Source organism: Meriones unguiculatus, chromosome 7 (genome assembly GCF_030254825.1).
Source record: "Meriones unguiculatus strain TT.TT164.6M chromosome 7, Bangor_MerUng_6.1, whole genome shotgun sequence".
Lineage (NCBI taxonomy): Eukaryota > Metazoa > Chordata > Mammalia > Rodentia > Muridae > Meriones > Meriones unguiculatus.
This window is the reverse complement of record NC_083355.1, coordinates 53,633,344-53,659,766: the sequence shown is the minus strand read 5'-3', so window position 1 is coordinate 53,659,766 and position 26,423 is coordinate 53,633,344. Positions and strand designations below refer to the sequence as shown.

Sequence of the window (26,423 nt, the reverse complement as noted above, 5' to 3'; positions counted from 1 at the left end):
TGCTTTGAACCCCTGCTGGATGGAGTCTTTCAGAGGACATTTATGGTAGGCTCCCATCCTCTTCCCTCTCTTCAGCCTCTTTTAGTATCTATTCTATGTGCCCTTCTGAATAATAATTAAGCATCCTCCCTAGGGTCCTCCTTGTTATTTAGCTTCTTTAGGTCTGTGGATTGTAGTATGGGTATCCAGTATTGTATTGTATTGTATTGTATTGTATTGTATTGTATTGTATTGTATTGTATTGTATTGTATTGTATTAACTTACAAGCTAATATCTGCTTGTAAGTGAGTATATACCATGCATGTCTTTCTGCTTCTGGGTTACCTCACTCAGGAAAAGCGGGGGAATAGAGGGACCCAGAGTGGGCAGGAGCTCCTTAAGACCAACAGAGGCCTGAAGAGACTGATGCAGCAACCAAAGTCCATGAATGAAGAGGATACAGACCCCTGATGTAGCCAATAGGCAACTCAGTCTCCATGTGGGTGCCTAAGAAAGGTGAACAGGGGCTGCCTCTGACATGGACTCTGTTGCCTGCCAGCTCTCTGATCACTGCTCCCTGGTGGGGGCCATTGCCAGGCCACAGAGGAAGAAGATACAGGCAGTCCTAATGAGACTTGATAGGCTAGGGTCACATGGTAGGGAAGGAGGGATCCCTTTTCTGAGAAGTAGGGGAAGGGAAGAGGGCGGAAGGGTAAGAGCAGGAGGAGATGATGGAGGGGCTACAATTGCTGAGTAAAGTGAATAAATTTTATGAAAATAAATTTAGTTTAAAAAAGTTTCTAAAAACATTAGATACATACATACATACATACATACATAGACTGGTCTGTTGAGACAGGGTTTCTCTGTGCGGCACTGATTGCCCTGAAACTCACTCTGTAGACCAGGCTGGTTGCAAACTCAGAGATTCATCTACCTGTGCCTCCTGTGTTTGGGGAGTAAAGGTGAGCACGGACCAGCTCCATGACAGATTTTTTAAATGCCTTTTTTTTCTAGTAGTATGAAATAATAAGCACATTATATGTGAATTACCTTACTTACAATGTTATTATATTACGTACAGTTATGCAATTTCTGAGGAACTGATCTTTATAGTACAGTGTCCAAACATGCCAAGGAACTGCTCAGCTTTGATGTAAGCATCACTGGCCTTGGTGTGCACCTGTATCAACCGTATGGGCAGTTGGAAGCACATTGTTAACTGCTTTTCTGCTTCCATGTTAATTCCACATCCTCTGTAGTCTTATCTCCTGTGTAGGTGATAAAAATCTATGTGATATAGGAAATTAATTTTTGGCTGCAAAAAAATTTAATTATTTTCATCTTAAGCTTTTAGTCTTAAAGTGTTTTGTTGGAATGAATTTGGCTAACATATCAGAAATCCATTCTTTACTTTGTGAAAGTAAGGCATACAACTTTAAAACAGATTTTGATACATTACTTTTTTATTTTTATAAATATACTTAAAATGTCTTTTAATAATTACCATTCAATATAATCTTAGGTGATTCTTGATTGTAAACTTGTCAATAAAGCCCAAACTCAAAATGATCGAGTGCCACAGTTGATCTTGATGGCAAAGACAACTAGACTTAGTGAAGCACCCCTCTGTACAATGCAAGGCATTCCCTGAGACCATTATATAATAGAGACTCTCTCTCGATGAATAAACTCAACCCTTGTAGAGTTTGAACATGATAACATTATGTTCAAATACACAGAAATAGAACAGAACAGAAATAACTGCTATATAAATGAAGCTAAGGGAATAGTATCAAAAGCCAAAAGAAAAAAGTTTTTTCTGATTATTTTTAAGACTCAAATAAATAGAAATAAGAATAAGATTGTACCAACTATACTATGAGAATACTAAAATATGTGCCTTCTGTAAAGGCAATTAATTTTGCAAAAGTAATTACTTGATGTAATATGCTTCCCCAAGAAAAACACAACAGTGGTGATTCAGTTAAAGAATTACTTCCAAAAATGTTTCAAAGAACTTAACATATTTAGGCAAATGCCTTCACAAGTTCAGAGAATAGTGACTATCCACAGTGTGTGTTATGTGTTAGAGAAAAAATGTGGAAAATAAGGCATTTACTTATAAATAACAAAAACTCTCAAAACAGTGCTTCTTAAAAGCTGAATCCATTGACTTCAGTTACAGACTTAGTTTTAACTCATGAAAGCAGTACTTACTGGTAGAATGCAACAGTATATAGGACAGACTGCTTAGTACATGCAAATAAAACACTGTATCAAAAGGTCAGAAGAAAAGGCCGTTTGATAAATACCAAAGCCGCTTTTAGTAAAATCCAGCACCCATGTTGATAAAATATAAAACCGAGTAAATTAAAAAACTAAAGGATATTCTTTAACAGTGTGTACATTTCCTAAACTAATACCAGCATCATAATTAACTATAAAATAGTTGTTCCTTTAAAGAGGAGGATTAAAATAAAGGCAACAGTGTAAGCTGGTAGAGTTGGAAAGTGGAGCAGTTTCTGAGGAGCATAATCATCAAAGAAGAAAGGAAAGATGGTGGAAGAGTTACAAGATGATATGAGTCTGGCCTTTCAAAGAATGGGTGTAAGCAATAATTCGCATCAGCAACAAACTTAAGTAAGATATATGGAGGCAGATGATAGAGGATAAGTAGACAGACAGGCAGGCAGACATGATAGATTAATAGATAGATACATGCATACATGCACACATACATACATACATACATACGAATACACAGAACATACATAGATACATAGATGATATATAGATTGATAAATGTCATAGATATCCTTTCTCATAAAACATTACAGTGGAAAAACTCATTGGAAATAATAGTGGAAATTATTAGTATCTTGAAATGAAGTTTACAAGGAAACCAAAAAGAGACAATAAAGAAGAAATGCATGATAGAATTATGTGTTGTGCTTCAGGATTGCAAGGTGAGATTTTATGAAATTACAAGAATTTAAAACATTGCATTCAAAATATCTTCCCCTAGAGCTTTAATGTCCCTAAATATCATTTATAAATTTCAGACAGAAAAAACATGTGATCAGCAAAATGTGATCACTGAACACACATCACACATGCCTCTATTATAAGAAGTCAATTGCACGATAATGAGCAGAGTGGGCCTAAAATCAACCTGATGTTTATTAAAAAGGTATAATGTTAGCCAGCAAGAGGAGGTAGATAATTCTTAAAGCTATTTTTATTTGAGGGGGAAGAAATTCAATAGATTCTTACTCTTCACCAACTATCCAAACCTTTTCCAGATTTGTTTTATTTTTTCCTTAAGGTTGATGAATACAGAAATCAGCATCTGTGGCCTGAGTACTTACTTCTCTGTCTTTACACAGAAAAAGACAAAGCAGGAAATAAAAAGAGCAAGAGGAAAAATGTTGAAAGAGCCCTTCTAGGGACTCAAAAATCATTAAAAGATTGAAGAGCTGAAGAAAAACTGGTGAAAATAATATGCAGAAGGTTAGGTTCTCTTTCTCTGAGACAGAGAAAGTCCTTCTAGATTAGGAAAGCCAGGAGTAAACTCAAAACATTGATTCATTTTCACAGCAGCTGCATGGTTGGCAAATGAGCATATATGTGACATTCAGGAATAAAGAGAGTAAATTAAAGAAAGTGAATATCTTTCCTTATCAAAGTGGAAAGTATAAAAAAGTTTAACAGCAATGAAAATGTACTAACTTATTATTGCCAAATATAAGAGTGTGAGTACACTCAATATTTTGAAAAATGACATGGCAACATAAAGGGAGGAGAAAAAAACATACAAGGGCAGGCAGGCAAGCAGGAAGAAAGGAAAGCAGGCAGGCAGAAAGGAAGGAATGAAAGAATAGAAATTGTTTATATAATTGATCCAGTAAACCCACTTATAAGGTAGTAATCAAGGAAATAATTAGAGCTTAAAAAGAGAAATATGTGTACATGGTAAGAAACAAGGTTGGACAAAAAGAAAGGGATCAATAAGACACTTCATTCATGGATAGCTGATCCAACTACACGATGGAGCATTGCTGTAGAGGGGGAATTGTAATTCTGTAACTAAAACAGCTCACTCTTCCCACAGTGAGAGGCCGTTCATTGACAAGAGTTCTAGAAAGGCTGAGTGGTTGATTGAACGAGAACAAAGTTCTCATTGGAGCCGAGTGAACACATTCTATCTTTGCTGGCTTTAGTTCTGGGTGAAATGAAGAACCTTTATACCCCATTGCAACCAGGAACGGAGCTTCTGCACTCTGCCTGACAGTGTCTCATCTCCAAATATGCCAAGCTAGCTTGATATCTCTTCCAGAAACCATATGATTGGGCATGTTTCTAATAAGGAATAATAGAATATCAAACTCTCAGCAGGGGAAATATAAACCATACATATACAGAACCAGAAAGCTTAGTTTCCCCCCTCCCCACCCCCATGTGTGTGTGTGTGTGTGTGTGTTTACTACTTGGCCCTTGGAGAAAAATAATACAAGGTTTTGCTATTTTACCTCAGACTAAATATACCAATGTTTTTCAGATAAACTAAAGTCAACATTAGTTTGAAAAGAGCTGAGACATTATTAGAGACCTTAAATCCCACTGCTGAGTTTTCCTTGTATTCTAGGCACAGAGTCATAGATATTTATTGATGAACTAGAGTCTGTGGATGGCATACACTGCTGGACTCAGTCCCTGATGAAGGCTCACCATGCCTGGAATAGCAGTGCTCTCTCAATCAGCTCAGATGGAGGAGGATCAGTAGCTATCTTGTTGAGAATGTCCGGAGACTGAAACAGATCCACTCAAACAGGACAATATGCGCCCACCCATGCTGCTAGGGACATTCAGCCAAGACGCTTAAGCCCCTCACCTTAACCTTGGTCCTCTAAGGTAATGAGTACCCAGGGGAGAAGCAAAAGATTAAACCAGGTCCAGTGAGAACTAAGCACATCTCTCAGAGGGAAAGGAAGGAGGCCAGCCACAGAGGAGAACTTTAGGTCTGGATCTGATTCTAGGTTTCCTAGCCTGGCTGAAAGGTGGATGATCAGAATGGAGAATGCAGTCTGCTTCCCCCAGTCTGCTTTCACGGTGCCTGAGGGGAAGTCCTGAGGAATTCTGCAGGTCATATAGTTCTTGAAGGTCACACCATGCCAAAAGGAAATGGAAATTTACAAAAACTGAAAAACTGGTTTCTTAAGAAAAGAGTTAGGGTAGCTTAATGTCTGGCTACTGACTCCGGATTTAGGCACCTGACACTTTTGCAAATCATACTCTGTGTGAACACTTTAGAGAAATAGTGTGATTATCACTAAAATTAGAAAAATACTGAAGTTTAACTTTCTAAAGCAAATGCTGGCAATGGGTTTTAAATTTGTCTCTTTTCTTCTGAGTGCAAAATATTAAAATGCACGTTAATTTATTATCCAAAAGGTACATTTCTGATAAATTTAAATGCTTAAGGAATCACTACCAGCACCGCAATATGAATAATGCCTTACCTCCTGGCTCTAACCTTTGCAAGCTAACATTTGTCATTCAAATCACATGGAATAGCCACAAATCTAATTCTGCTAGTGTCAACATTGATACGCTGTAGGAAGTTTGTGATTATAAATGTTTGTGTCATTTTTGTAATCATGGGGACAGGGTGATTAGTACACAAGGTTTGTGTTCCCCCAAAGGAACAAAATGAAGAAGGACATTGGGGCACAGGATAAACTTGTGCCTCTCTTGTGAGCTGATAAACTCACAGGAAAACAAAACAAAACAAACAACAATAACAACAGAAACCAGGAAACAAAACAATACAGGGAAATTTGGCAGAGTGGTCAGTCCCATCATTCATCCTCATTCCCCGGTTGTCCTTTAACGGTGGCAATGTCTTAGGAAGCCACCCCTTAATAATACTCACCTGTTTTAGATTGTCCCGGTGAAGAAAACAAGCTGAAAAACTAAATGTGAATTCTATAAAACACAGAAGTACATAGGAATACTGGTTTCAAGTCGATGTATCCGCACTTTGTCAGTCTGTGACACAGCCATGCCCACATGTGTATTTATAAATATTTTTATAAATGTGCTCTTAGAATACTTTTTCTTTTATCCTGCTTCCTTCCCTGCATCCAACCCACTTTAATCCCTCTTTAGAAGCCTTATTATAAAACACATACTCTGTCCTACATTTTGTAAATATGCATATGTCTTCTTACTTGCTATGTCTCAGTTTTTACCACTATGAAAAACGTCAGAGTAAACATCTTCGAAATTGTAATTGTTTGGGAGCGACTTCAGGAGTAGCAGGGTTACTAAGAGGAGAGGCGTTTTGTTTTGCTTTATTTTCTTTTCAATTTTGAGTCTACTTTCCTCAAAGGCTGTAGCAACTGGCATTGGTTTCTGCCTTCTGTGAACACATCCCTGTTATGACTCCTGTCCATAAGGGCTATGCTTCTTTGTAATTTTTGCTCATATGTCTGGGGTAAAACAATGGATCGTTGTTGCAGCTTGCTCCCTGTCCAAGCACCCTCAGTACTGATTTAATTTATTAATTTTCCCACCTTGATCTTCTCATCTGGATCTCTTGTCCATTTTCCTGTCGGTTTGTACATTTGTAGGCTTTTGTCAGCACTCTGTATTTAAAACCACAGCCCACCATTTGTCAGTGGGGTTGTAAAACACAGCTTCCCAAGTTTGTATGGTGCCTTTTAACTTTACTACATTCAGGCTTTTGTCTTTCTTCTGTGATTCTCGGGACTGACCCAAACGTGCTAGGCCAGTGTTGTCCTCCTGGCCTACTCACATCCTCAGTTCCTTGGATATTTATGGTGAGCAAATATGTCTGCTTCCTGACTCCTGAGTTTTGATTAAGGTATCTATAGTGCTTCATGAGTTCACCTGATTTTCTTTCCAGAGTTTGATTGGTTGTCTTATTTACATCTCTCTTTGGAGCACTGGATATTTGTTTTTATATGTGATGACAAGCCAGTGACCCAGTTAATAAAAGTATCCTGAGCATCTACTCTCCACTCAGCTCTGTCTCTGTCAGCTCCCATGGGTGTAGAGCTCCAGACAGCTGCAAACACCTGTCCCACTCTGCCCACCAGGGAAGACCAGGAGTCCACCATGAGGATTTCAAAACCTAATAAACATTCCCACCACCTACATCTCTCTATATCCATTGTATGCAATCATCATAGACAAAGGTCCTAAATAGAAAGATTGGGAGACAGCTCAAGGGATAAAGTGTTTCCCCTGCAAACACAGAGACCAGAATTTGGATCCCAGAGCCCACATGAAGGCTGGACAAGCATGCTGATCATGAGAACAGCACTAGGGAAGCAGGGACAGGAATCCCAGGGGAAGGCCGTGGCTCAATAAATAAAGTGGAGAACAATCAAAGAAAATATCCACTGTTGACCTTAGGCCTATGGCAGATGGGAGATAAGAAAGATGTATATACTGAATGAGAGAGAGAGCAGTAGAAGCAAGTACAGGGCAGTAGCAACAGATATAGGCTTGGGTTCTATATTCATTTTCTAGGGCTGCCACAATAAACCACAGAGCAAGTGGCTTTAGCAGGACATCTGTTGCCTTCCATTCTGCAAGCTCAAAATCTGAGCCCACAGTATTGTCATAGGTCTCCTCGGAAGCATGGTTTGTCAGTGCAGTTCCCCTATGTCCGTGTGTGTGTGTGTGTGTGTGACATGTATGTGCAGGTGCCAGTGGAGACAGGACAGGGTGGTCAGTTTTCCACAGAGCAGAAGTTATGGGAGGTTGTGGTGTGCCTGCTGTGGGCATTGGAAACCAAACCCTGCTCCTCTGGGAAAGTACCCAGCACTGTCAGTAACTGCTGGGCTATTTCCCAACCTCGGCCAGAAAACATCATTAAAGACCTAAATGTTTAGCATATTTTTCCTGAGATTGTGGGAAATATGGTCTTTAGGTTGGAAGGCATGAAATGATGGGCTATGCTCAAGGATGCAGAAGTGAGGGATATCAGGACATAAAAGGGCCTACAGTCTGTCTATGAAGAGCATCCTTGACCTTCTAGAAGGTATTTTCTTTTTGAAAATAGTGTTTTATTCATGGGGCTGGAGAAATGGCTCAGGGGTTAAGAGCACTATTTGCTCTTGCAGAAGAACTAGGTTTGATTCTGACCATCCACTTGATGTCTCACAACATTTATCACCCTAATTCCAGGGGATCCAGCACCCTCTTCTGGCCTCAGCTGGCACTAGGCAATCATGTGGTACACAGACAAAACACGCATATGCAAAAATCAAATAAACAAATAAGTGTAAGCAATAAAAATATTTTCTTTGATATTCATATGTTCACATAATGTATTTTAGTCCACCCTTCCATTCTCTCACTCTAATTCTCCCTCTATTCCCCACCACTTTTTCTTTCCAACCAACTCCATGTGCCCTCTGTTTGTTAAAATACCTGTTTAATTTTTTTTTAATTGGACAAGGTACTAGAGCATGGATAGTGTCTCAGAGGCCTCATCCTTGGAGAAAACCTCCCTCCTCAACAGCCACTATTGCCAATAGCTTCATAGACAAGAGCTGGGACTTCACAAGCCCCTCCCCAGTCATGCTAGGGTCAGGCAGGCTTGATCACAAGCAAGAACTAGGCTTCACTGTATCATTTTTTCAAACAGAATTTGTTTAGTTGTCTCTCTTTCCGCTCCATTCTCTTCTGTTTCCTTCCTCCTTTGTGCTGGCCCAGTCCCAAGAGTCACCCATGTCTAATGAAATTTGTAATAGCACACAGATTGAGTAGAGATAATTTGATAGGATTATCTCTGTCTTCTTGGCAGGGCCAAGAAGTCCTTTATCTTCGGAATCATTTTGTTCTTCATTCTCATGGCAATTATTCAGATTCTTTGCCATCTTCAATTTATTTTTGTTACAATTGTATTGTTCTAATATGTCAACTCAGATTTTACATGATATTACAATCAAGTTAAAATTTAGTCACAAGCAACTTTAAAGTGTTTCTAAAAATACTAAGAATATATATGCATACATATATATATATATATATATATATATATATATATATATATATATATGAAACTTGGTAATGTATTTCTATATTTCTTGCCATTCAGGTAAAAATGAGATAAGTAGATTTTACCTATATATTCTAAGAATGGTCCTGGCCTCATCCCTCCCATGAACCTGTGTCCCTATTCCATATCACCGAATTCTTCTTGCTCTTTTCTCCTCTCTTCTTTCTCTCAAAGTCCTAGGCCACCAAGCAGACTGTCATGAATATAATATGGGCGAATGAGATACCGAACACAGTTTGCATGCATAGAAGCTCTTATCTATCCAAAGGAAAACATTTTATAGTTTCTGAGGTTCAAAACTTATTTATGATCACCTTTCTTACAGGTGTCTCTAAAGGAGAAGAGCCAAAAATATTGAGACCTCCAAGACGACCCCGGAAACCCAAAACATTAAATAACCCTGAAGACTCTACATACTACTATCTACTCCATGTAAGTGGCTCATTCTTACAATCAAACTGAAACCTGGTAGAAACTATGGCAGCGTTAGGTTGCCTCGGAAGAAGGCCTTGCAACGTGGGAACACTCCTTGGATTCCACCTCACAGTTACCCCACTAAATGGTCCCTTTTTCCTCCAGTCCTTTTCCTCATAGTCTTGGGCTCTCTTGTAATCTTGGACCTATAATGTGTCTTCCCAAAAACTTTTTCTGGTAGTCACTTATCTCAGAGTTTCATTGCTGTGAAGAGACACCATGAACATGGCAACTCTTATAAAGAAAGACATTTAGTTGGGGCTGGCTTACAGTTTCAGAGGTTTAGTCCATTATCATCATGACAGGAAACATGTGGGCAGACATGGTCTTGGAGAAGGAGCTGAGACTTCTATATCAGGAACAACAGGAAAGAAACTGTATCAATACTGGGCATAGCCTGAGCATAGGAGACCTCAAAGCCCACCCTAACGGTGACACCCTTCCTCCAACAAGGCCACACCTATGGCAACAAGGCCACACCTCCTAATAGTGCCACTCCCTTATGGGTCAGGCATTCAAACACATGTGTCTATGGGGGCCATACCAAGTCAAACCACCACATCACTTATCAGAATTTACACACAATTATCAACCTAGGCAGGGAAGTCCATCACAGGAAAGCCCTTCAGATAGAGACCTTCATTTTAATGAATATGTAGTTATGCATGTTGTAAAAGAGAAGTGAACCTTTGTTAAGCTTCTGCAAATTCCAGGCCAATGGTAAGATGTATCCCTAACCATTGTGATAGCTGATCCTAGAACTAGCCCTTAGTTTTATGTCCATGTCTCAGGTCAGAATCATGAGACACAGGTGAACATCTTAACTTTCCCATCAGGGCTATTAACTTGATTGAGATCTCCAGGATCTCCTCAGTTGGCAGCATGAGAAATCATTGGGATGCTCTCTACTAGGCTTCCTTTCCCATCCTTACTGTCCTCCATGCATGCCCTGGTGATCACCTTGGTTTCCATGAACTTGGCATTTATCTAAGGTCTTGCCCTTCCTTTTCTACCTGACACCTAGGCCAGCGGTTTCACATTATGCTTTCTAGCTACCAGTTCATCCTCCTCCTCTAGCCACACAGAATCTTCTCAGTTCTGACCATCACCATTTCTCAGTCAAACTTCCCAACTTACACCAGAAACTTTCTCAAAACTATGAATTTGATTATGTTCCTCCTTTAATTAGGTCAGCAAAAAGTTCAAGTCCCAGTCTGTTCTTCACTAGACACAGCTTCTGCCCCCATGTCAACTCTTCATAGGAAACTGCTTAAACTCCACAGTGAGAGGCATCCCCTCGGCATCCAAGTCATTCCTTCTGACCCCAGTGGTCTCTCCATTTCTAATACCTATTCAGTCTACCACTGTACAGAGAAGAGCAAAAACTTCTTCATGCCCTTGAAAACCTACAGAATCTTAGAGTTCATTGGAAACAAGAGTCACATGACACAGGCAGAACACGAAGCTCACACTTGATTTCTCAGCTAGCTGGGCCAGTTCTAGTCATCCCCTTCCCTCTGGTGTTTCACCATGTTTCTGTATGATACCTGCCTCCCTCATGGTGTTGCCTGGGATCCTAATGTATGACTTCTTCACTTTTCAATTCTTGAGAATAGTCTCATCAGCTCTCATGACCTTGGTCACTGCCCCGTTTAGAATCTTTGTCTCTGTCTTAGGTCTCTCTTCTAGCTCCATACACAAATAGCAAACTACCAAATACTTATTACATAATCTACATGAATGTGCACATAAAGAGATCCAGACATAGATAGGTCTTCATTCCTACGGCTGTGTTGAGATGTGTCACAAGTCATACAAACCACCCAGGTAGGATACAACAAAGTGGCTTTTAATGCAATCATCACCACAGTCAATTCCACGGCACTTTAATCACTCCAAAATGAAACTCTAGCCATTATCAGTCACCACCAAACTCCATTCCTAACCCAAGCCCTAAGCAATCAGTAATTCACTGTCATCTATGTATTTACCTCTTCCAGAACCCATATAAACAGAAGCACATAGTACCTGCTCTATGAAGTAATTTCATAAGCGAGTAATCACTTGTCCTGTTCTCCCTCTTTCTCACCTGTCATTGAGATAATAAACATTATACAGTATTATTTCATGTTACCATATATTATATATTTTTAATTCTTCTATTTCGTTTAGAAGTCAATCCAAGAAGAAAAACGAAGACCAAGAAAAGATAGGTAATTATCTTTTCTAAATTACAACATTGTTTTTGTTTGAATAAAATTATAAACCTTTATGTTCAAATTTTATTACAAATCACATATATTTGAAAAGTATCATGGTACCAACATGTGAATATCCTAAATGTGAGGACTATATGGAACCCATAAATTAAATATACTGAGCCAGAACTATACAAATCATTCACTAAGAATTCAAATATGGTTTAAATGTATTACATCATTGGGATAGGCTTTGCTTTTCTCTGCCCATTTAACAATGAGAATGCTTCAATATCCACAAATGTTCTTTTCCCTTTTTGTTTTATGGTCCTTTGATACATCTTTTATACTTTTTATGGATTGTTAGGATGGCAAGGGCTGTGGATTTTGTAGGTATGGCATACTTCTTCACATCATTCTTCTCTCCCTATAATATTTCAGTCTTTTAACACTTCAATATTTTGACATTTTAATCTTATTATCATGTCAAACAACTTTCAGACAAGGTTAGGAATAGAAGAGGGGTGCTTGTATTGAGCATAAACAGAGATCCCTATTTACCACCTAGTGGTACCCATAATGGAAGTTAGTTAAGGTTATGGATGACAACATCATCAAGGCCAGTTCTCATGACAGTTATTCATGAACCTGGTGTGAACAAGAATGCAGACTGGCCAAACCAGGAATCATTGTCACTGGCAGTTCTAGAAACCATCAGTTCATGTTAAATTAAACCTATTAAAAGCAAGAGAAGCCTGTCAAGCAGCTAATGCTTTTTTCAAGGTAAGAGATGAGATGCTTTGAATTGACAGGATATAGTGTTTTGTTTTAGTTTTGTATTTTTTTACATTTCATGATTTCTCTCATACATGGGGGCATGTGTGGAATGTGCTTAAGTTACAGTAAATACTTCAAAAGAAGAAAATGTAGTATGTAAGTCAAGTGAGTAGAAATTAGACTGATTGTGTGCATGTTTGTGTGTTCATTTGCAGTCAAGGAAAATTACTAGGTTTGGAAGATTTCTATTACAAGGAATTTTTGCCCACTCATTCTGGACCAAAGGAACATAGCTCTAATGTAAGAGAAGAGAGAGAAAAGGAGCTCCAGGATCAATGCACTGGCAGTAATGAACGGTAATAACCTACAGTCTGTAGAACATTCAAACAAAACTTTGAGTAGAAATTCAAAATTTTTATTTTAAGCAAGCTTGTTTTATATCTACAATAATGGCATCATAATTCCCAAATAGGTCATCTTGTTAGTGACATATTGCTCAAAGTCAAGCCATAAATATGATGGTAGTAAAATCACGCATCCTAGAAAAGGTTCCTCTCCACACCCCTTTGCTTGGTATAGTTATTATTAATATCCCTTTAAAATGTGCCTATTTAATCAATTAACTGTATGGTCATCCTAGATTTAAGCAATACAACATACTTTTATTTAAATTAATGTCTAAATAATCTGCTTTTAATCATTTACAGGATGTTTTTTGAGACAGGGTCTCACCATTTAACTTTTCTAGCCTGGAATTCTATGTAGACCAGGCTAGTCTAGAAGTCACATATATCTACCTACTTCTGCCTCCCAGAAGTAGGGACTGAAGGTGTGTGCCACCATGACTGGTGTGCCACCATGACTGGCCTCACTGGATTTTTAATTATGTTTCTAATTTTCAGAATCAAAATTGATGTCTTGAATGTGTTTTTTTTTTTATCTTACCACTAATTTTGTGGCATTAAATAATTTCTTTTGCACCTTAATTACAACTTTAGGAATAATTTTCCTCTTTCCTCCAAAATCCATTGTGAAATTTTGAGACTGGGGGTGTGGAGTCGAATGCAAACGTGGTGCGTGGGAAACATCAGTGGGCAGCCGGGAGCTGCTCTGAAAACCTTAGCCGTGCGCAGACCCACACACCCTTCTCTTTCACAGTGTGAAGCGATGCTTAAGGGATGGGTTTTTCAAGTTTAAGTGTTTTAGGTTTGGACCCTAATTGAGCCACTGGAGAAGCTTTGTGTTTTCTGGGCTCTTTGAGCCAATGTTTTCACACCTCCTGAGAAATTCTCAAATTAAATGAAATGATAAACTGATTAGCACACTATTTCCATAGAAGAGGCTTTCTATAAATATGATGGCTATTATTATCTATCTGCTTTTGCTTTTTCAAAATCTACCTGCATTATAATTTCTAAGCTTTTGTCTCAAGGAAAAAAAAAAGATGCATTCTTCCATCTTGGAACCAAAAACTGTAACCTGTTCAAGGAGAAGCACCAAGTTCTATGCAGGAGAATAGAATGGCAGAGAGAGCAGATGGTTTTCTAAGGTCACAAAAGAGTGAGGATTCTCTAAGCCAGAGTTTTACACTCCACTTGGTTGCTTTCCACTTCTGTTGTAGCTGCTGACTCTAGTTCCTCTCCAGCATATTCCTTCTTCTCTACTCGCAGACAGATCCATGCCTCCTGTGATGATGCCACATCCCAGAAAGCCTGCCTACTTCCCAGCAGCATCCATGGATGTGTATTTAGTATCTGCTAGAATAACGATGCCAGAGCTGGCATTGGTTGAGTGCTTGCTTTGTTCTAGGCACTATGCTGCTATCTCATTGAACTAGTGAGACACTTACTATGACTGCCTTCTTTTACGAGTGTGGGAGCTAACTTTCCAGAGCTTTTTTAATTAATTTTTATTTTATTTTTATTAATTACAGTTTAGTCACTTTGTATCCAAGCTGTAGCTCCCACCCCCATCCCCTCCTAATCCCACCCTCTCTCTTCTTCTCCAATGCCCCTCCCCAAGTCCAATGATAGGGGAGGTCCTACTCCCCTTCCATCTGACCCTAGCCTATCAGGTCTCATCAGGACTGGCTGCATTGTCTTCCTCTGTGGACTGGAAAGGCTGCTCCCCCCTCAGGTGGAGGTGCTCAAAGAGCCAGCCACTGAGTTCATGTCAGAAACAGTCACTGTTCCTATTACTGAGAAACCCTCTTGAACACTGAGCTGCCATGGGCTACATCTGTGAAGAGGTTCTAGGTTATCTCCGTGAATGGTCCTTGTTCAATCTTCATTCAGAAAAGCAAACAGGATTAACATCAGAAGAGGGAGGAAACAGGGAACAGGACAGAAGCCACAGAGGGCCTCTGAAAGACTCTACCCAGCAGGGTATCAAAACATATCCTGAGACTCATAGCCAAACTTTCAACAGAGTTCAGGGAATCTTATGAAAGAAGGGGGAGATAGAAAGACCTGGAAGGGACAGGGGCTCCACAAGGAGAGCAACAGAAACAAAAAATCTGGGCCCAGGGGTCTTTTCTGAGACTGATACTGCAACCAAGTCTCCAGAGTTCAGTGGCTCTAAATAGTCACCCACATACTAACTGATGGAGCCAGAAAATTTGAACACAAGATTTTATAGACTTAGAGTCCATGATTTTAACCACTGTTTACTATTGCCACTTTACACAAAGCACCATGCTGGGAGCTTAAGGAAGTAGTGGATATCAGGGTGCCAAAGGTGTGACCTTCACATCAAAAGATCTCAGGGTTAAAAAGAAGGATGTCCACATACCAGTGCTGAACAACGTAGCTCCAAGCGGTGAGAACTTCGTCTAAACTGAGGAAGACTGTAGAGGTGAAGCTCACAGGAATAGTGTGTAAGATCCATAAGCTCCCAGATTTAAAACAGAAAGCAAATATGCAAGGAGAATAGCTCTAAATTACATTTTAGAACAATTAGCAAAATTTGACTAAATTATATGCCCAATTGTATTAATTCAAAAAGAATAGTTTTCTATGTGAATACGTACATCCCTAGCTACAATCATGGTGTATGACAACTGTTATACACCAGCTGTCAACACTGTCCAGGAAGGGTTAAGCAGGCCTGGGTAAGGGTGTACCAAAAAAACACAGAATGATCCATGGATTTTGTTCTATTGATAAGCTAAATTGATAAAACAAATATCCTATGTGTATAACAACCATATGTGTATTTATTTGTCCACTGATGGACGCTTGGCTTGACTGCATGTTTTAGGTGTTGTAAAACTGAAATGAGCATTAAACTATAGGTATCTCTCAGAAATTTAACTTTATTTCCTTTGGCCAGGTACCTGGAGGTGAGATGTGGATTTCATTAATAGTAATTGATGAATAATGAAGCTTTTTGTTTTTTTAAGGCATGTACGCACTGTCCCCTATGATGGTTGTGCCAATTTACATTCTCATCAACAGTGTACAGGGGTTTCCTTTTCTTCATATACTCACCAACATTCTTTACCACTTATGTTTTGGTAATAGGCATCCTGCATAGTGCGAGATCATGTCACATTGTGATTATAAACTGTATTTTCTTGATAATTAATAATGTTGGCCATATTTTTAATTTTAAGATAAAATTTATATAACAGAATTTATTTGATCATTTTCTATATTTATTAATTTTTTATTTTTTATATTAATTACAGTTTATTCATTTTGTATCCCAGCTGTAGCTCCCTCCCACATTCATCCCACCCTCCCTCTCTCATCTCCTCTCATGCCCCAATCCAAGTCCACTGATAGGGGAGGTCCTTCTCTCCTTCCATCTGACCCTAGTCTATCAGATCTCATCAGAACTGGCTGCATTGTCCTCCTCTGTGACCTGGTAAGGCTGCTCCCCCTTCAGGGGGAGGTGATCAAAGAGCCAGCCACTGGGTTCATGTCAGAGACAGCCCCTGTTCCCCTTACTAAGAAACCTTTCCACTTGGATACTGAGCTGCCATGGACTACATCTGAGCAGGGATTCTAGGTTGTATACATGCATGGTCCTTGGTTGGAGTATCAGTCTCAGAAAAGACCCCTGGGCCCAGATTTCTTGGTTCTGTTGTTCTCCTTGTGGAGCTCCTGTCCTCTTCAGGTCTTACTATCTCCCCCTTCTTTCACAGGATTCCCTGCACTCTGCCCAAAGTTTGGTTATGAGACTCAGCATCTGCTTTGATATCCTGCTGGGTAGAGTCTTTCAGAGGTACTCTGTGGTAGGCTCCTGTCCTGTTTCCTGTTTTCTCCTTCTTCCAGTGTCATTTGTCTTTCTGAGTGAAAATTGATCATCATATCCAGGATCCTCCATCTTGATTAGCTTCTTTAGTGTACAGATTGTAGTATGTTCATCTTATATGTCTAATATCCACTTATGAGTGAGTATATACCACGTGTGTCTTCCCGCTTCTGGGATAGCTCACTCAGGATGATCTTTTCTAGATCCCACCAATTGCCTGCAAATTTCATGATTTCCTTGTCTTTAATTGATGAACAGTATTCCACTATGTAAATGTATCACAATTACTGTATTCATTCCTCCGTTGAGGGGCATCTGGGTTATTTCCAGGTTCTGGTTATTACGAATAAAGGTGCTACAAACATGGTTGAATAAATGTCCTTGCTGTTTACTTGAGCATATGTTGGATATATGCCTAGGAGTGGTATAGCTGAATCTTGAGGAAGCGCTATTCCTAATTACCTGAGAAAGCACCAGATTGATTTCCAAAGTGGTTGTATATCACTTGACCATTTTTAAAGGTCCAATTCAGTAATTTAATTCAGTAATTTAATGTGAATTTAATATATTCACATTATTACATAACCACCACTAACTTTAGGATATATCCGTGATTCCCCAAGGAAACCCTGCACCTACCAATATCACAATCCTGCCACTCCTGTTGCCTGGCAACCACTAATCAATTTGCTTTCTGTAGTTGCTTATTTAGAACATTTTATATTATTGGAAATACACATGTGCCCTGCTTACTCTGACTGCTTCCCTTAGCATATGATTTATTTCTAATTTTGTGGTGTGCATAGTATGTATATGGGTGCTAGTATATATGTGAAACAGCATTCAAGTGGAAGTCACAAGGAAATATTTGGAAGTTGGTTTTTGCCTTCTACCTTCATTTTTAGGCAAGGCCTCTTGTTTCTCACTGCTACACTACATACTCAAGGCTTCTAAGCAATTCTCCTAACTCCACCTCTGTTGATTAATATTTACTACTGGTTTATCTTCTGGTAATGCTGCTGTTAATCCTCAGCAGCTGTATAACCAAATCACCACACAGAGGCTGGGTTTTTAGTTAACCTAGAACAAATGCTGGTCAATATTTACTCCCTCCTAAACCTCCAAGCCCTCAGTTTCCTAACATTTAGATTTCCCACATTATACTTGCTTTTTGTGAAATCTTAGGTCTGGTTCATGCTCCATGTCCTCCAAGCTCTCTCCTCCAGCTCTGCTCTCCTCCCTCTCCTCTAGCCCCTTCTCCTCCCACTCCTTTCCTGCTCTCTAGCTCCTCCCCTCTTTCCTGTCCTCTGGCTCCTCCCATTGTACAACATTGTATCTAGTTGCTTTATTTTGTACTGTTTACACAAGAGTTGAGACAGGATGCTTATAATGAGTATCACAATGCAATATCCGGATTGAAAGCAGAGAGTTGGGGGTGGGGAAATCAGCATTTGAATTAACAAGGGTAACGGTATACATTTTAAAAGAACATTATACCAACATTTCCCCCTTTAGTCCAATAAAAGGCTCCTTTTCTTTCAATACAATAATAATTATGAAATTATGAAAACCGTTAGGTAAAATCTACATGTGCAATGTCTAGTCCATGTGTATTTAGCACATGGAGAGGGTATCTTAGGAGAAAGGGTCTGATTATCCTATCTATCTTGACAAGTTTAAAGTTCTATACCTAAATTAACTTTTATCCTTATTGGTATTACCTATATGAAAAGTCTTAACTTCTAAACAACTTAAGCTTAAATGTGGTACTGTAACTATTTGGTCTTCAACCCCATCAGAGACTTGAGAAGGAATAAAATTAGTTATGAGAGTAAATAGGAAATGCATGTTAGCAGCTTCCAAAAAATAAAAATTGACAGAGACAGTTTGCTGCTGAACAGTCACCCATAACTCTCTATAACGTTGGAGCATCATCTTCAGCCTTCTGGCTCAGAATATTTTGACAGACATATATGTGAAGCAGGAACTATTTAGGACTTCCTTACCCTGTCTTGGCAGAGTTCTGCAGTCGACTTGTCCAGCATTTAAGCTTGCCCATTTTAGGCAGAATTTGTCTGTTGTGAAGCGAGGGTATTTTCTTTACCCAAGTGGCTTATTTGCCACATTTGAAGCCATCTCCATACGGAGGTTCTTCGATGCTCATTATCTTCTTTCAGGTAAGCGGGGTGCTGCCAGGAAATGACTTGTCTCATTGTCAAATAATCTTTAAAATAATAAGAACATTTTAAATGCCATATTCTGTAGGTCTCTGAAGTTTTTGAAGACTACCTATCTTTATGTAATCCCTTTGTATACAAAATCATATCTATCTGTTAAACCTACGAGATATACTCCTGTGATAAATTAGACTAGTGTCTGACATGACCATGAGTTGAATAACTAATAATTAACTTGCATACCTAATATCCTAACCACCTTTTAATAATAGTTTAAAAGTATTGGAAGTAACCTTGACTTTCTATCAATATAGTAAAGCTTATACCAATGTATTAAAAATACTTATTTTTGCATCAATATGCAAAATCCTATACCAGAGTTAAAATTAACCTTATTTGGGAATAAAAAATAAAACCTTAAATTGAGTAGATTCAATAATCTACCTTTTTTTTCTATTTCTATAAAATATCCCTGTATATTCCTTGTTTTACTTTGAATAAGACCATTAATAATAAACATCTCCCAATGACAATAAAATTTCGTAGCCATAGCAAACAACCAAAAACATACCCAACCCCCTTTAAAGGAAATTGGACGCAGTTCTCATGAGTTTCTTCTAGCTGACTCTGTGGACATGTAGAAATCCTGTAGGAAGCCCAAATAAAAATGGTTAATTAAGCAAGCAATAACATTTGTGGTCCAATAACATTTGAATGTTGAGAAATTTCAGGCTTAATAAAAGTCTTTTTTGGAACAGTCTAAAATGCTAGAGCAGTTAAAATTAGTAGCTTTCTTCAAAGTTCTTTTGGGAGCAGGCTTTGATGAGAAACGGCAGTTGAAGAAGTTGAGGCAGGAACAAGCAGAATGCTGGAACATGCAAGATGCTGGAACCCAGCACACCTCCATCTTAACGTAGGAGTGCCAAGCTACAGATATCTACCACTACCCCTGGCTTTTACAAATTTCAGAGATCTAACTCAGGTCATCGGGCTTGCACTGCAAGTTATTTTGCCCACTGAGCCATCTCTCCAGCCTAACACAATGATTTCAAATCTTCACTTTTTTTTAAAATTTAGCGATCTATGAAGGGTGTGGTAAACAGAGATGTCCTAACCCCGCTTGATGAATATACCACTTTATAGTGTGATAAACTTTCCATAGCCCGTCTTGTCAGAGAGTTGGGAACTAGATGTTTTCTCTTACTTGTAGTATCAGTATATTGGTACTGGCATCCTTTGTCTCTTTGTCCAAAGCCATGTTGTAGATTTTGTCCAGTGTTGTAGTGTTGCACATTTGCTGTCTTAGGTGGTAGTTTAAGTCTTTTTGAGTGGAGTGGAATTTTATATATTCTGTGAAGTAAGTCTCTGATATCATTCTATTGTGTTTTATCCAGTTTTCCCAAAACCATTTGTTGGAGACATTGTTCTTTCCCTGCTGTAAGCTCTTGGTATCTTAGTCAAACCCAAGGGCTATAAATGAATTAATTTATTTGTGAGCCCTCTCTTTCCTCTCTCTATCTGTCTATTTTTATGCCAGTTTTTATGCTGTTTTGTTTCCTATGACTTTTTTGTAGATTTTTAAACCAAATAATATTATATCTCCAGCTTTGTTCTTTTTGTTCAAGATTGCTTTTGCTATTTAGAGTCTTTTGTAATAGCAAATGTATTATTTGGATTTGTTTTTCCTGTTCTTTAAAAAAAAAGTTGAAATTTTGATAGGGACTGCATTGAACTTGTAGATTGCCTTGTATGATATAGACATTTTAATATTATTAATTCTTACAATCAATGAACATTGAATACATTTTCATTTATTTGTATTTCCATTTTCATCAGTGTTTTATAGCTTTATAAAGCTTTATGGTCTTTCTTTTCTTTGCTTAAATTTATTTTAAGTATTTTCTTTTTTTCAGAAATCATCATTGAAATTGTTCTCTTTATTTCATTTTTGAGCGGTCTGTTGCTTTTGTGGATTCTAAATAAATAAAAACTAGTGACAGGAGTCAGTGGCTAGAGAATGGCAGTGACAGTCAGGAGAAGGCTTTGTTCTCTCAATGAGTCCCAAGATTGAATCTTAGGGAGGTGCTGCTGGACAGTCGTGAACCTGTAGAGTATTTAGGGGATATATGGGCCTTTTTTATACCAAGGAGATGTAGGGGAAATGGAGCCAGAAATAAAACAGAGGGTGGCATCAGAGTACATCAGTTAAGAACAGGCAAATCATGAAATAACATCAACAGAAGAAGCAAGGGGACAGAGCATGGCAAGCATGACATGAGGGCTTCTTACCAACTGTGTCAACTAGTGTTATGAATAACTATCTAAGCCTTACAGTAGTGTCTGTAAATGTAAACTGCTCTTATTCAAGTCAGTAGCTCAAAAGAGAATGCCCTGTTGGTGCTCATTAAAGTGCTGTATAGAACTCTCCTGTTGATTTCATCCGCTGAAATCAAGATGCCCTAAAGAACATTGGCAATGTTTCTTTTGAGTACCCTCTTCAAAATAGACCAGAATAAATAAATAACAAATAAATAAATAAAAATTATTAAATCTGAATAAATATTCAGAGACTCTGCCCTTTTCTCTCTAAATTATATTCAATTGGCAAGGCATTCAGTCTGTATCTCTACTTTATAGCTGAACTTGTAGTTGTTTGCCAATTCTACTCTCCCTAAAAGTCCATTACCCTCTTTTCAAAGTCTCTCCTTTTCAAACTTTATTCTCTCCTCAAACCGTCTAATTGCCCTGGCTCCCCTCTAAGAATCAACTTTCCTATTTTATTAAATAGAGAGGAGTAGATTCCCTGCACTCTGCCCAAAGGTTGCCCATAAGTCTCATCATCTGCATGGATAGTCTGCAGGGCAGAGCTTTTCAGAGGTCCTCTGTGTCAGGCTCCTGACTTGTTCACTCTTTTCTCCTTCTTCTGGTGTCCAGCCTCTTTGCCTTTCTGGATAGGAATTGAGCATTTTAGCAAAAGTCCTCCCTCTTGATTAGTTTCTTTAGAAGTACAGATTTTAGTAGGTTTATCCTATATTATATGTCTATATGAGTGAATATATACTGTGTGCATCTTTCTGCTTCTGGGATAGATCACTCAGGATGATCTTTTCCAGATCCCACCATTTACCTGCATATTTCATGATTTCCTTGTTTTTTATTGTTGAGTAATATTCCATTGTGTAGATATACCACAATTTGTGCACCCATTCCTCCACTGAGGGGCATCTAGGCTGTTTCCAGCTTCTGGCTATTACAAATAAGGCTGCTATAAACATGGTTGAGCAAATGTCCTTATTGTGTACTTGAGAATCTTTTGGATATATGCCTAGGAGTGGTATAGCTGGATCTTGAGGAAGCGCTGTTCTTAATTGTCTGAGAAAGCGCCAGATTGCTTTCCAGAGTGGTTGTACAAGTTTACATTCCACCAGCAGTGAAGGAGGGTTCCCCTTTCTCCACAACCTCTCCAGCATGTGTTGTCTCTTGAGTTTTTGAGAATCTTAGGAAAGAAGTGGGAAACAGTAAGATCTGGAGAGAACAGGAACTCCACAAGGAGAGCAACAGAACTAAAAATTCTGAGCACAAGGGTCTTTCCTGAGACTGATATTCCAACCAAGGACTATGCATGGAGATAACCTAAGACCCCTGCACAGATGTAGCCCATAGCAGTTCAGTATCCAAGTGGGTTCCATTGTAATAGGAACAGGAAATGTCTCTGACATGAACTGATTGACCTGCTCTTTAATTACCTTCCCCTGGGGGGAAAGCAGCATTACCAGGCCACAGAAGAAGACAATGCAGCCACTCCTGATGAGACCTAATTGACTAAGATCAGAAGGAAGGAGAGGAGGACCTCCCCTATCAGTGGACTTGGGGAGGGGCATGCGTGAAAAAGGGTGTGGGAGGGTGGTATCGGGAGGGGAGGAGGGAAGGGTTTATTGGGGCATACAAAGTGAATAAAGTGTAATTAATAAAGAAAAAAGAGAGAGGGGAGTAGCCCAGTATATGCACGTCATTCCACTGCCAGCTCCACACTGGTTTCTCATTGTCCCCGCAGCGTGCTGCAGATGGCCTGTGGGGCCTCCCAGATGAAGGCTAGCCTTCCAGCTGTGCTCTCAGTCTTTACAGCCATGCTCTCTCTTGCTCTCACTCTCTCTTTCTCGCCACTCCGCATCTTTAATGTCTATTCTCTTTACTAAAGAGATCACTTTGGGTAATCCTTGGACCAGATGTTGGCAGCAGTCCTCAGAGAGCAGTCTTAGTCCACCTTCAATAGCACACATTTTCTGCTCTCCATCACAACAAGGAATCACGTGTGAAGGATATGCCTCACACCCTACTTTCCTACTCTCTCTTCAGCCACTTTCCTTAATTTTCCTCCCACCGCTTCACTAAATCACCCTGCCAACATTGCCACTGACTGCCATTTGCCCATGGTCTGTTCTCCATCTCAGTCTCTCCGTGTTGACAGTATTTAACACCTGTGATTTTTTTTTCTTTCAAAATTACTTTTGCTGTTCTTACAAAAACTTTTTAAAATTTTATTTTGGCTTTTGCTTTTGTGGGAAGGGCTTCACTCTGTACTTTCAACACATGGCTGGCTTTTAAAATATCTTTATTTTTGGCCTCTAAGACTGATCATCACTGATCCCTCTTCCTCTCTCTGGTTTCTCAGCATTGCCCACATGTTAAGTAATCATTTGTGTACTTAATGTAGAGTCTCCAGTGTCCAGGTGTCTCTTCCACACTTGCCCTTCTTCTTCTGGCTCTCACTTAGATATTGCTTTCTCCTCACTTATTCCATTAGGTCTACCATAACCTGTATTGTTCCCAGGACAGTATGTCTGCTGCAGTCTTGGGACCCTTCTCCTGGTTGATCTATTATTCTGAATAGATCCCTACCCAGAAGAGCATCATGGCTTACTGGGTCTTCCTTCAAGTGTCTTCTCAAATTTTGCTTACTAGAGGCCTATCTTGACCATCATTACGTGTATACACACCATCCTGTTATCCTGCTTAATTTTTCTCCAAGGTTTCTCTCATCACCTGATATTTTAAGTTTCTGTTTGGTCTTCTCCCACATCCTACTTAAAACTCCATGAAAGCAAGGACTTGTTCTCCTATTACCTATCTGCGTTGGTACTTTGTAGATGCTAAATTACTGTGAGAACCTTGGAGCTGTGTTTTAGAGAGCATCTCCATTTCCTCAGGCAAGTTGCAGAAACAGATAAGCATGGACTGGAGTTACTACAGTGGGTCCAGGAAAGCAGTTACATTAAAAACACTGAAGCCTGAAAAGCCAACAGAGCAAACAGCACCTGTGTCACTGCTGGAGTTAATGGTCAGATCCTCTCAGTGTTTAAAAGAAACTTCTGAGCAGTTTGAAAATGCATAAGCTGGTTATCTATTTGTGCTCCTTGAATCTTCCTGTTTGATGAAAGTCATTTAAAAACTAAATAAGGCACTAAAATAAGTAGTTCTCTATTAGATGTGAATTACTCTTGTTTCGAACAAAGCGAGCCTTTGCGGTCTCTACCTGCTGAGGCTTTGCTCTTATCTGAGCACAAAAGCCATTGGTTTCGGCTTTGCAAAACTGCAGAGCTTTATTAGAGCTACGTTAGGTCGTTTAGCCTGTCATTTTGATTGTGCCTTTCTTAAATACGTGTGGTTGGTGGATGGCTCAAGGAAGAGAACCGCCTAGCCCTGGGAGGGTGGATGAAAATACACGCAAACAGCTGCCGCTGACTGTGGGACGGCGCTTGGCTTGCAGGTGCTGGACCGCGGCGGAGAGTCGGGAAGAAGACCGCGGGATCTCCGCCAGCCCCTACGACTACAGAAGGCTCCTGCGCAAAACCTCCCAGCGCCGGCGCCTGGTGCAGCTGTAGCACACCTACCGAGCTTCGGAAAGTGTGGGACTCTGAGATACTACAAGAACCAAAGCAGCAGGGCGTACGCGGAAGCCAAGGGCACTGAAGCCTGCCAGATCTTGAGGTCCAGATCTAGCAGAATCTTAACCCCTTGGATAGTTGCAAATACTGGTCCTCGGACGTCCCCCACCTGCCTGTCACACCACCCCCATTCACCTAATGTATCCCCTTATTCTGCTGTTCCTGATTTGGGGCACTCACTGTGCCAGAGCTGTCACCAACACTTTGCTCGTTTTAAAATGATTTAAGAGATTTCTTCTTTCTCAAAATGGCTTTCCCAGGACCAAATGTCAGTCTCTGTTGGTTGGGTACGCCAGAACACAGGCAAGGTGGGAGTGGAGCGAACTTCAAAGGTGAGCTCGCCTCGAACTTGACTTTTCTCCTCTCTAGATTATTAATAATGCTGAATAAAGTAAGCATCCAGGAAAGCCTGGGTTTATACGGGTTTGCCTGCCTTGTGCCTTGGGGGCCTCTGTCTCTGATATCCAGCTGATCTGGCAGCAGGAGCTGAGATGACTTCTGTGTCCATCAGCAAATCTTCACACACACACACACACACACACACACGCATTTGGCCCCAGTCACTTTAAAGCACAGTCTAGCTTAAACTTTACCTAGAAACGTGGACCGTAGATAAATCTTCAAACCTCGTCACTCAGCCTTCCCAGTACCATGCTGGCAGTGGTCCTCAGACTGTGAGGACTGTTCAATTTTAAGGTCTTTTACTCTGCATATTTGAAGTAATCCTCCCCTCATTGGAAGTTGGCCACATAAAAATGAACAAAAGGGCAGTGGGTGAGAGACAGAAATTGTTTGTTTGTTTGTTTGTTTGTTTGTTTTTACCACTTTGGGCTGTAACAGAAAGAAAGAAAGAAAGAAAAAAAGAAAGAAAGAAAGAAAGAAAGAAAGAAAGAAAGAAAGAAAGAAAGAAGGAAGGAAGGAAAAACGGAAGGGAAGAAAACTTCCAGGTTAACCCTTGCATGACAGATACTTTCCAGTCTACACCTAGATCAGGTAAAGAAGGTGCAGGCAGGAGGAATGAATGGCCAAACAAATTCTGGTCACATCAGGTTCTAGTTCCTGATGCCAAAAAGAGGGCACTGACAACTTTTGCATCCCAGCCTCTAAAGCGAAGAGGGGCTTGTGTAGCCCGCGCATTTACAAATAAGATCTAGCTAAGGAGAGGCCTCCTGTTGTGACCGGACCAAGCAGCAAATTCAAGTGCCCTCCCCTCCCCGCTCCTTCCCTAGATAGCTCCTCTCCAGTTTGGGGCCAGACAGAACAGAAGAATCACCCTAACTGTGCCAACCTCCTGGAGTGGCAGGACCTGTACCTGGCACAAGAAACCAGAACAGCAGGGCTCACAGACTGACACCAGGGAGGCAGGAGTACTGCCAGGGCTGGCTAAGGTTCCTGCTCCCCAGCACCCCACCTGGAGCAGGTGCAGTGGAGAGAAGCCCTGCCCGGCTGCCTGCCAGACCTATCCTCTAATCCTGGGTTCCAGTGGACCCCACACGGCAGAGTCCTCCCAGGAGTGTC

The 26,423-nt window shown here is 39.9% G+C and overlaps 1 protein-coding gene across 1 annotated transcript in view; it reads left to right on the top strand.

The window, feature by feature from the left end:
* Myo3a (myosin IIIA) overlaps nt 1-25,304 on the top strand; it is a 227,060-nt gene extending 201,756 nt beyond the window's left edge. The window contains exons 31-34 of the mRNA XM_060387450.1: nt 9,403-9,509; nt 11,724-11,764; nt 12,742-12,882; nt 24,728-25,304. Coding sequence (XP_060243433.1) covers nt 9,403-9,509; nt 11,724-11,764; nt 12,742-12,882; nt 24,728-24,842 — 404 coding nt within the window. The 3' untranslated portion in view covers nt 24,843-25,304. The remainder of the gene's footprint in view (nt 1-9,402; nt 9,510-11,723; nt 11,765-12,741; nt 12,883-24,727) is intronic.
* Nucleotides 25,305-26,423: the final 1,119 nt, after the last annotated feature.